The following is a 12,630-nucleotide window of genomic DNA, read 5'->3' as shown; positions in this document are numbered from 1 at the left end:
TGAATAAAGTTGATAAAATGTTCGGCAGAGCCTCGCATTTTATTATTTTATTCAATTCGTTTAATAAGTTCAGTATGAAAAGACACTCGTGTATTATCCGCTATTTGATAAACTATCTAATGAAATGGGACAAGCTTATTAGTTTAGAATATCATTTATTTTGAGTAGATTATATAGATAGCCAAATATATATCAACAGTAAACACACATTACAATGTAACAATAAAAAGCACATCTATTTACGTACATATTTGCATACCTTTAGAGCGGAAACTGGTATTCTAAGACCTTTACAACGGACATTTGGAGGTAAATGTAAATTTAAACATATATTTGCATTTACTATGTACTATTTAACAAATAATCAAAGCCTTCGAGTGGTTTATCGTCTAGTTTTCCACGGTTCAGAATTCAGGTGCGAAGGAATTGAACCACGAGGCCGTAAGCCCGAGTGGTTAAATACTGAAGCATCTGAACGACGAACCGTGGTAAATTAGACGATAAATCACAAGAAGGCCTTGATTGTTTTCATTCTGACATGCTCATTGACATATTCTAATAAATATTATGCTGGACTTCATTTACCAGAGGAGTAATGTATCGGACGTCATGCGGTAATTTGACGTCATAATTGACGTCAAAATGCTTTCTTACGGGTCCGCGCGTCAACCGTTGTTTATCGCAGAATATACAGAGCTTGAATTCCTTCTTGTTTAACTGGAAATCAAATCAAGTCATGTTAGAATTGTATAGAAAGAAAATTATGTTTATTTTCGTATAAACAACATTACTGTAATAAAATTGATAAGAGGCGGCACTAGATTGAACGTGCGGTCTGAAGTCGTTCATAAAAAAGTCCTAAACAAAACGGCATCGTTAAATAATGTCTTTGAAAATCGGCAATCACAATTTACAAAAAGCACATCCAACGACATCGAAAACTCCTTATTCCCAGTTAAAGATCAAATCCGAATTGACACTACTGTGCGATTTTCCTTGGATTTAAGGATATTTCAAATTAAAACCAGGAATCGGAGGACGGATTACAATTTAATGTGGGTGGGTTTTTTCCACTGTTCTGTCTTTTTATTGTAAAGATAGGTATAGTAGTCGAAGTTTTATTATATGTTTTTCTTTTATTTAAGGAAATAAACTTCATGTTTTTGTAGAGCGCAACTGGAAAAAAATGTAAAAGGAATTAAGGTTATTTCTCACGCGATTATACGGGTATAAACCACAATGGGGCTTCTGACAAGTCATCCAAGAATCGCTAGTGCGATTTATGGATTTGCGAGAAGCCCAATCGACCAAGAAATAACATTCATTTAAGAATTAAGTGTTATCTTGTGCGAATATACGAAAATTCTATACAAAACATGAAGTGAAGTGAATGTAAATATTCCTTAGATAGGTACTACTGACCGTACTTTAGATACGCATTTCTGACAAAATTACAGGGATTTCTTAGACATAGAAAATAAGCATATTAATCATCGAATCACATAACCCGCGTATACTGAATCGGTAAAAATTGAGGCGGTTGCAATAAAATTTGCTCAAATTTATTGATGAAGTATACAATTTGTGTCTATTCCTGAGCAATCGGCAAAGAAAACTAAATTATATATATATGAAGTGCTTAAATTTTCTCATTTTAATAACCGAAAAAAATGGTTAATCATACTCTTTTTCCTAATAAGCTTTTCCACCAACAAAAGACATTTCTGTAGTGGTCTCGTTATCCCAGTTTGCCTCTGAATGAGAGAATGACACTGTTATCTTCCTGTTACAAAGAAAATACGCCTTCAATGGTAAATATGTTTTGAGAACATCCTCCCATAGAGTCCATTTACATGCGTGTCCTTTGTAAAGGTCTAGTACTACACACGCTAGCAAACTTAAAGACAATACTTAGTATACTAAAAGAACAAACACACTGATAAAGACTCTTCTCTCTTACTAGATATTTAACCGTATATATACAGAAAATATATACTAACAATGAAAACATGTACACTTATTTACGTACACATCAGTATATTTGTATTACAAACATTAGCAAGCTAATAGCATGCATAATGAAAAGATGCAGACATTGTATCTGCTGTCTGACTTAGATTTTATAGCGAACATATATTTAGTAAACATGCACAAAGAACGAATGAAGCAAATACATTTAAGTACACATTTTTTTTTGATTTAACGTCGCACCGACACATGATAGGTCATATGGCGACTTTCCAGCTTTAATGGTGGAGGAAGACCCCAGGTGCCCCTTCGTGCATTATTTCATCACGAGCGGGCACCTGGGTAGAACCACCGACCTTCCGTAAGCCAGCTGGATGGCTTCTTCACATGAAGAATTCAACGCCCCGAGTGAGGCTTGAACCCACATCGATGAGGGGCACGTGATTTGAAGTCAGCGACCTTAACCACTCGGCCACGGAGGCCCCAAGTACACATTTTATCGTAGCAATGAAACACAATACTGCAGTACATTCACAATTTTATCGTGGTAGAAAATGCAGTTCATACACATTTTTATCATAATTACAAATGAAAATCATACATTTACGTACACTAAAAATGAAGCTCATATATTTACGTTCACGTTCACATTTTATCATAATAACAAATGCAGCTCAAACATTTACGTACACATTTTAATCATAATAACAAATGCAGCTCAAACATTTACGTACACATTTTTATCATAATAACAAATGAGGCTCAAACATTTACATACACATTTTTATGAACTTAAGCTAAAACAAAACATAATCAGAAAGTAGAAAGGTCATTTTGTAAGTAGAGAAATTTTGGTTTGAAAGCGTTTAAACACGTGTGACCTAGTAATCGAAACGTACGTACACATTTTATCATAATAACAAATGAAGCACACGCATTTGTGTGCACATAATCATAATAACAAATGAAGCGCACGCATTTGTGTGCACACAATCATATTTGTGATACAAGCAGTAGCAAGAGCACAGTGTATATAATAAATTACACACTGAAACAGTTTCTTCACTCCAACACATACTGCATTATCACTGGATCAATACACCAGTTCTTTAATTTTGCACATGTCTGTACTTTAGCCTTTTTACTTATCCACTAGTATGAGTCTTTTTAAAATCAATTAAATATATAATGTAGTATTACTTTGAATTTCTTAAACCGATTAATTAACAGTATGTGATATCCATATTCATTCCACATTCAATCATTGTGGTGGCTAACTTCTTCCAATTCTTCCAGTCGTTCTGCTCCACTGCAACAATGACATAACGATATTATGCTGGTTTTATTTCATTGTTTCTTTGTCCGATTCCATCACCCCCGCCACAACACAGATCAACATTACAGCACTTTGATATCGGCTTGTACATAAATCTAGTTACTTCGTTGTTTCGTGTGATGCTTTTTAGTACAGTCAGTTTGGTGTTGGGATGAAGAAAAAAGAAATTAAAATGTGGTTCTGTTCATTTTGCGGATAGAAAGAACGAAATAAAAGCAAAATTTCGTGATGTAGTTGTGGTGTTGCTTTGGTGGCAGAACGATGGAGCGAACCGAGCAGAAGTCGGCCATCGTATAGAATTTAGAACTTAAAATATACAAGTAGTAATTGCTTTGTCTGTACAAATCTAATTGATGTTGCTTTGATTTTCTTTTCAAGCGGTCAGATATGCTTTTAGACGTGATATATGTGATACATATTTACCTTAGTCAAATACAACACCTAAGATCTTTAAAAAGGTGTTTTTTATTCTTCAAAACGTTTTTTGGATGAAAGCTGTTTTGTTTTTGAGTAACGTATTTAGACCATTGTTTTACGTTACATTCAGTAACCATAATTCCGTTAGCGTAATGTGTTGCTAGACGACCATATTACTAGATATTACCTTACAGTATATTAAGGCATCTAGATTTCTTGTTACTTAGGCGACCTGGATGACTTTATAACCAACAACGAATGGGTGGTTAGCGAGATAGTAGCGGATAGGACCGTGAAAATGTACACAGAGCCGTACACCGATATCAATTACATCATTATAATGACAAGGAGGTCAGACTTCTTCGTGATGACCATGATGTTTCCCTGTATCCTGGTAACTGCCATAGCCGCAATTGGTAAGTCCGAATAATTCTGTAAGAAAAAATCCCTTTTCTCTCAGACAGTGCCAGTTTCATTTAAAATGTACCAGCAACCGTATTGCATGAAAATACAGGGTTTTAGCTTGATACCAACAGTTTGTTACGTGTTGTTGTTTGGTATATTAAGTAACATATGTTAATACGTCAAATTTTATCAAAATATAGATGTCACAACATCATATCCTAACTGAAGCTTAGCTTTGTCCTGTTTTATCATTTTCTGCTCTGATCTACATACAATTTACACACTTTTAACTGTGTGGAAGCCATCTCATTGTAAAATCAGTTAAAAATGAAACCCCAAATTGTAGTGGTAATGTATGATCTAAGTTCCTACGACAAACTCTGTAATGCTATTATTACTTTAAAAATGCTACCTAAATGTCAGGCATAGATCTGTTATGTTATTTTAACGAACAATTGCAGAGAAAATAAGGGAAAAGCTCTACAGAGCAAAAAATGCTAGAAACTATTTGAATCCGCCATGATACATTTTTTTCGCACCATTTTCGTATTCAGTGTCTCTGTACCGATAACAACTGTTATTGAACTAAAATTTAAATGATACAAAGGCGTAAAGGCCACTATATTTATAGTAAGTGTAGATTTTATTCTTGCGAATGCCCATTATTCAAATACATTTGATTTATGTATACCTGTAATGATTACGAATCTATTATTCAGGTTTTCTGTTGCCGTCAGAGAGTGGAGAAAAGGTTTCATTAGAGGTTACCGTGTTGCTATCTCAAGCTGTATTTTTGCTAGTAATTTCTGATTTCTTACCACCGTCAGCAGACAACTTCCCTATTCTCGGTAAGTAATATACTAGTACTTTTTGATTTCTTACCAGCGTAAGCAGATACTTTGCCTATATTCTCGGTAAATAATTTGCTAGTCATATCAGATATTTTACAGGCGTCAGTAGACAACTCTAACACTTTCCCAATTCTTGGTAATTAATTTCCCCCAATAACACATAGTTTTGATTACATATACTATACATTTTAACTAGGACGGGTTTTAGGTATTCCAACGAGTCAGTAAATATACCAGTTATTGAGTGTCTACTGACAATTAATTACATGAAATGTAAAACAGAATGTAAACGGATAACATTTTACGTGTTTCATATTTTACTAAAAAGTAAGTAAAATGCCTATCTCGTATTTTGTAATAACTAATTAAAATCAATTTCTTCATGATCCGCTTGAAATGATCATCATTCTTTATCTTGAAATTTATTTCACATGATGCATAATGTTTTTTTCTTCTTAGACTATGCTACTAAAACATTTATAAACAATTCTCTGAATAAGAGAAGGTTTGCTATCCATCCATCGCATCCAGCTCCTGTGTATTACAATTTACAAAGGAGATGTTCTGTTCATTGTTCTCATTTTGTTCAACTGTACATAGTTAATTGTTTCCGCACTATAGGCATCAGCCAAAATTCCCTAACCTGACTTCAATACAGCACTCTCGTGAGTCAGTTTGTGAAAATGGGAACCATTATACGTGAAACCGTGAAAACATGCCAATACGAGATTCAAACAGTTTGACTAGTTGTAACGAAGGAGAACTGATCTCATATTGGGTCTTAATAAATGTCCTTCGCTATGGCTTTCCTCGGACAAATAACAAAAGAAAAACAAATATCCAGGAAAAGCCAAGTCCCCTCGAACCGTACAACAGTGTATGTATGGAGCCAAACCTGTATAAAACCATTTCATCAAAAATACTATAATATATGTTATACGACTGCCCGAGGACAAATAACTAGGCCAATATGAAATCGCTTGATTAATGATAATATTATTATTAAACTTTCAACTGTTGGCGGTAACAGTATAAGAACTCTGTGAGTTACCTAATGACAGCTATGCACGTTCAGGTGAAAAATCTTGACAAGTTGTTTAGACGTATTTTAGAAACCATGATCATTTTCACCAGTAAAAACAGAATGAGTTGTATGTAGGTACTTGAGAATAATTTTGAGAGATATTTTTAATGCGACAAAATCAAGAGTAACTTGAACTTACCTTATTTTTTGGAATTTCTATTTATTTTCTTTAGCGAGTATCTTATCATTTGAACTGTGATAAAAACTGCTTTAAAAGTCATTTCCTTTTAGGCTGCAAGCAACGAGACACAACATTATACACATATGTGTTGATCAAGATAATACAACCAACCAAGCAACATATTATATAGTCCCATGCCTCGTTTACTGAATTCTTATCCGAAATTGTTTGAGGTTCACAACTGACACTCTTGTTCGCCAATTTATTTATCCACTTTCCAGCACTTGAATCGCTATTTATCATTGCACAAATAGTCCACACTATCAAAATGTCTGTTAAAGATAAGTCTCATCCTTTTAATTATGCCCTTTTCTCGTTATTCCGAGCCCCTAAGCCGGTTTTTCAGTGCTGGTCAGTAGAAGATTTAAGTTTCAAAAGAGTTTTTGCTATAGTTTGGTACTCCAACATCTAAACTTATAAAAACCCCATGAAGAAAAATTCAAAGGATTTTTGTTAATTAATAATCTAGGCTTTCACATGATGACCCTAACCCTCTGAAACAGCCAAATTCTTTCTCGTTAAAACCGAGACTTGCAATCATTTGTACTAGCTCTGAAAAATTAAGGCTTTTTTGAAAAAGTTCTTTGTTAAAATTAAGAACAGATATATTATTGTGTTAGCGGACAAAAAAGTTTTAAAATAAGTGCTTTCTGTTTTCTGTAAGAAGGTTATATATTACCCCAATGATTTTAGATAAGCAAATTTTGTGCCAAAATTTTCTGTTGTGTATATTTCTATCTTAATGCAAGTAATTCTATTTTCTTTTTACTTTTGTTTATCTGTCATATGATTTTTTGCAACATACGTAAAATTTAGAAACAGGAAATAGCTGCAAGTGCAAATTTTCCAAAGGCTCGGATCAATGAGTAGGCTCGGAATTACGAGAAAGAGGAATATATTCTGAAACTGACATCGTTTGATTTGCATCGACATCGATTTTACACTATTATATTTCTTGTGCTGTTTTTATGATTTTTTACAACATAAATAAAATTTAGAAACAGGAAATAGCTGCAAGTGCAAATTTTCCAAAGGCTCGGATCAATGAGAAAGCTTGGAATTACGAGAAAGGGGCATAATCTGAGTTTCCATATTTTCTTATTATTTTCCTTGATCTTGATCTTGATTTCGAAGCCTTCCGGCCGCAATAACTTATTGTATATTTCTCGATCTCCGGTAAATATGTCTTACAATGTAAATGTCTCTCTGGTAGTGTTTTGAAATTAAACTTTTACATTTAAGCATTTATATGGAGTCCGGTTGTGTTATCCTCGACAACTGCCAGAATTTCTGACAGAAAACACTTGCATTTTACACAATACCGAATAAGCGACAGTACCGTTGTAATCTCTGAAGACGTACATCCCGCTCAGTCATAGTTGGTTATTAAATGAACATGTTAGATGATTTTTTTTGTCAAAATGTGAAAATATGTGATCTATAACTCTGATGTAAAACGAAATGGCGTCATTTAAAAATCTAACGGAAGTGGCTTCTCCGTATTGGCCCTCTCTTTTGAACCAATCAAAATGCTTGAATTCCGTATTGGCCCTGTTTTTCTCGTATTGGCCCTGTTTTTCTCATATTGGCTCAGTTATGTTTTGTATTAGCACTGTCTGTTTCATATGATGTTTGCAATTGATCTAATACAGTGTGTAATATTGTAAAGTTGAATAATAATATATTATATTTACGCAGGTTTATATTTTGCGGTATCCATGTTGCTGGTTAGTTTATCTCTAGTGATGTCAGTGCTCGTTCTGAACGTACATCATAGAGGTGACATCAAAGGTAAAAAGGTGCCAAAATGGACAAGGAAATACCTTCTACGAAATCCGAAAAACTGTTGTTCTAAAAGCGAGTATGAGCTTGAGAGTAATGCGTCAGCAGACAACAGACATAATAGTCAGGTAATATTTTTCCAGAAAAAGTAACTTTTGGGACATTTTCTAGAATTTGTTGGCAGGCAAGTACGAGGTATACGCTGTCAAGGAATAACATGTGTTTTTTTCGAAACTATGTATATCCTGTATCTGGCCATCAACAAATCATGTAACGCCTAACATGTAATTTGTATTATTTACCTGATTCATGATGATCTGGTATAGCTAACAAAACTGCAAGCCCCACGTCTGATGACTACTTGTCCGATACGGAATAACTAATTTGAAAAGAACTATTAAACCGATGAATATATTGAGTCTGCAACCAATGTTGAATATATTTGGTCAGTACAGGGGGTATCTTGACCAATAGAAAATTCAGAAACATTGGTAAGGCAGTGTTATCATTTATACATTATAAATGTAGATATAAAACGTACAGTCAGTTAGTATATTTTACTCTTGATCTGGTATATTTCAAGTAATCCACTGATCTGGTATATTTCAAGTAATCCACAGATCTGGTATATTCCAAGTAATCCACTGATCTGGTATATTTCAAGTAATCCACAGATCTGGTATATTCCAAGTAATCCACTGATATGGTATATTCCAAGTAATCCACAGATCTGGTATATTCCAAGTAATCCACTGATCTGGTATATTCCAAATAATCCACTAGTAATCCACTGATCTGGTATATTTCAAGTAATCCACAGATCTGGTATATTCCAAGTATTCCACAAATCTGGAATATTTCAAGTAATCCACAGATCTGGTTTATTCCAAGTAATCCACTGATCTGGTATATTTAAAGTAATCCACAGATCTGGTATATTCTAAGTAATCCACTGATCTGGTATATTCCAAGTAATCCACTGATCTGGTATATTCCAAGTAATCCACTGATCTGGTATATTCTAAGTAATCCATTGATCTGGTATATTCCAAGTAATCCACAGATCTGGTATATTTCAAGTAATCCACTAGTAATCCACTGATCTGGTATAATTCAAGTAATCCACTAATCTGGTATATTCCAAGTAATCCACTGATCTGGTATATTCCAAGTAATCCACAGATCTGGTATATTCCAAGTAATCCACTAGTAATCCACTGATCTGGTATATTCCAAGTAATCCACAGTTCTGGTATATTCCAAGTAATCCACAGATCTGGTATATTCCAAGTAATCCACTGATCTGATATATTCCAAGTAATCCGCAGAACTGGTATATTCCAAGTTATCCACTAGTAATCCACTGATCTGGTATATTCCAAGTAATACACAGATCTGGTATATTTCAAGTAATCCACTGATCTGTTATATTCCAAGTAATCCACAGATCTGGTATATTCCAAGTAATCCACAGATCTGGTATATTCCAAGTGATCCACTAATAATCCACTGATCTGGTATATTCCAAGTAATCCACAGATCTGGTATATTCCAAGTAATCCACAGATCTGGTATATTCCAAGTAATCCACAGATCTGGTATATTCCAAGTAATCCACAGATCTGGTATATTCCAAGTAATCCACTGATCTGGTATATTCCAAATAATCCACAGATCTGGTATATTCTAAGTAATCCGCAGATCTGGTATATTCCAAGTAATTCACTGATCTGGTATATATTTCAAGTAATCCACAGACAACCTGATGTTTCTGTTGCAGTTCACAAACATAGAAGAAACAGATATAGACTCTGGTATTAGAGAAAATGGAATGAGGCCTACTATGAATCACACATCTCGTCCATTGAATACCACAAACCCTCATTCAAGATGGTCACGGCTTGCCTCCATTCCACAATTAGCCATTGATAAGGATAGTAACAACACTAACATTTCTGAACTTCTTTTACGGGAGCAGAACAGGACTTTAGAGCACATACAGAAACACTTTGTACATACAGACGACACTGACGATGAGAGGGAAGATTGGCAGACACTAGCCAGAATCCTTGACAGAATCTTTTTGCTGCTTTATATTTTATGTTTTGCAATAGTGACCACAGTATTTGTTCTCAAACTGACTTCAGATCCAGATTGAAATGATTCGGTGAAGATAATCCATGCTTTCAAAAGTCATTTTTCCGTGCAATACTAAACATGACAAGATGTTAAATGAGAAAATTTGTGCGAGTATTAACGCGTTGAGAACCGTCCCAGTTTGCAGAGTTTAACGCTAAAATGTCTTCTGTTACGCCCAGTTTTTAAGCGTAGGAGATGGCATTAATCAATGAGTATTTCAGTGATATGTGAAGGTCTACACGGATTCCATAAATGAAAAATTTGCCGTTGCAGATTAACTAGTAGACTGGCTTGAATTGTATTCGTGTAATAAGCATTATTAGTACCGTGCAGTATCATGCTAGAATTACTGTTTAACACTTTTTTTTTTCGCAATATTTTTTTATATTCTCTAATATTCGTCGTAAATTCAAAATGTTTTACGAATTAACTTCAGTGTGTACATGGTATACTTGGTTTTTGTGAGTCTACCATTTCGCGAAGGCATAAAAAGACTAATTACACCAAAATTCGCTGACACACACTTCACGCAGATTTAAAGTGTTTTACAGTAAATACATCATGATATCGAAAACTGCAGGTCATATTATAATGGACATTACGAAACGAACCATACTAGACTTCTGAAATGGACAGATACTCCATGTATACAGTATAGTGTCGTATGTAGTATTTAGGTGGCAAAGCTGCCGCATTTCACATGTTATAAGAAACATGTCGGTGACACATATAGTCAGTTCAACTGACTCGAAGTATATATTGTCAATAAATTATGCCAAAAATGAATTTTGTCAATGAAAATAATAAAATGAATCTAATTCGAAAATGACTTTTAACAGATTTTATTTACTATCACAAATTAAAGCATAGCAAAAGTTCCTTCTAAGGCACATCTAAATAAGTATATAATGATCATCTTGAAAAATTTAAGTTGCAATGTCTGCTTTAAATATTGGTCATCAGTGTGTGGAACCCCAGGATCGGACACAAGGACAAGACCATTCTAGGGTGCGTTTATTTCTGTACCAAATACAAAATCAAAGCACTGAGAGGACTGATGTGGGCAGCGGTTGACAGTTTCTGGTAATGGGCATGAACAGTTAGCTTACGTTTGGTAATTCTAGTTAAATTACTTTAGATTAATAAGCATTTTCAACCTTTTTTTACCAAATATAGGTGGGACACTCTGCTTTTACTCAGTCAAGGGGGATAAAACAATATATGAGCAAAACTCATGTGCTTATTGTGAGGTTTTGTTATTCTTGCTCAAAATCTTTTTTGAATTATAAGCATTTTCATTCTTGTTTTAACAAATCAATGGGAAAACGCTCTGTTTTTACTGGAACAAGGGGGATAACAGTAAATGTGAGCGAAAGAAATGCACTTATTGATAATTATGTGATGTTTGGAGATTCTAGTTATATCAAGAACTCGTAGAACACAAATGCCCCGTTGATGCATTCAGTAACTGCACAAGGAATAGAAATTGTTTGGTCACTGTGCACTGGACAATTGACGTACTGACCTCATATTAATAATTATGTGTCATTTACTAGTCATAAGTGATCTCCGTTTCAAATGTGATCTTAGACCAAAGCATTCTCTAGCGTTCTATTGTTCCGGGTCACTGTGACCTTGACCTTTGACCTACTGATCTCAAAATCAATAGGGGTCATCTGCTTATCATGACAAACCTCCCGATCAACATTAATGATCCTAGGCCCAAGCGTTCTTGAGTTATCCGGAAACTGATTGGTCTACAGACCGACAGACAGCCATCATCAAACAATAATACTCCTTCGAATTGGGTGGGAGCCAATTAATTTTCAAACTAGAAGATGCTTTTGTAGAAAAGCCATTGTCTCCCCCAATGCATAGTCGTAATAGGCAAGAAGTCAATAGGGGATAGGAGCGAAAGTCAAAGAGACACTAATGGTTGGCTACAATAGGGCTCATCTACTTGGCATGTCCAATCACCCTACGAAGTTTCAACATTCTAGGTCAAGTGGTTCTCAAGTAAACCGTTTTCCATGTTCCGGCCCCTGTGACATTGACCTTTGATCAAGTGACCCCAAAATCAATAGGGGTCATCTACTCTGCATGTCCAATCATCCTATGAAGTTTCAACATTCTGGATCAAGTGGTTCTCAAGTTATTGATCGTAAATAGTTTTTCCATAAACGATAATGGTCATCTACTCTGTAATTCCTATCATTGTATGAAGTTTGAAGGTTCTAGGTCAAATGATTCTAAAGTTATTGGTCGGAAACTGTTTTCCATGTTCTGGTCCCTGTGACTTTAAAGTAACCTTTGATCAAGTGATTCAAAAATCAACATGTCCAATCATCCTATGAAGTTTCAACATTCTGAACCAAGTGGTTCTCAAGTTATTGATCAGAAACGGTTTTCCATGTTCAGACCCCTGTTACCTTGACCGGTGATTTTTTTCTTTAATTTTTCAAATGAG

General features: G+C 34.7%; 1 protein-coding gene across 11 annotated transcripts in view; it reads left to right on the top strand.

Annotated features, from left to right (window-relative positions):
• Positions 1–10,989, top strand: part of LOC123564755 (neuronal acetylcholine receptor subunit alpha-10-like) — a 93,480-nt gene extending 82,491 nt beyond the window's left edge. For all 11 annotated transcript variants that reach the window (XM_045358539.2, XM_045358546.2, XM_045358553.2 and 8 more), the window contains exons 6-9: positions 3,949–4,137; positions 4,846–4,974; positions 7,941–8,152; positions 9,805–10,989. In XM_045358539.2, coding sequence (XP_045214474.2) covers positions 3,949–4,137; positions 4,846–4,974; positions 7,941–8,152; positions 9,805–10,182 — 908 coding nt within the window. In that variant the 3' untranslated portion in view covers positions 10,183–10,989. The remainder of the gene's footprint in view (positions 1–3,948; positions 4,138–4,845; positions 4,975–7,940; positions 8,153–9,804) is intronic.
• The last annotated feature ends 1,641 nt before the right edge of the window (positions 10,990–12,630 follow it).

This window comes from Mercenaria mercenaria, chromosome 2 (genome assembly GCF_021730395.1).
Source record: "Mercenaria mercenaria strain notata chromosome 2, MADL_Memer_1, whole genome shotgun sequence".
NCBI lineage: Eukaryota > Metazoa > Mollusca > Bivalvia > Venerida > Veneridae > Mercenaria > Mercenaria mercenaria.
Note: the sequence above shows the minus strand (reverse complement) of the source record. Positions and strands in the feature narration are given on the sequence as shown.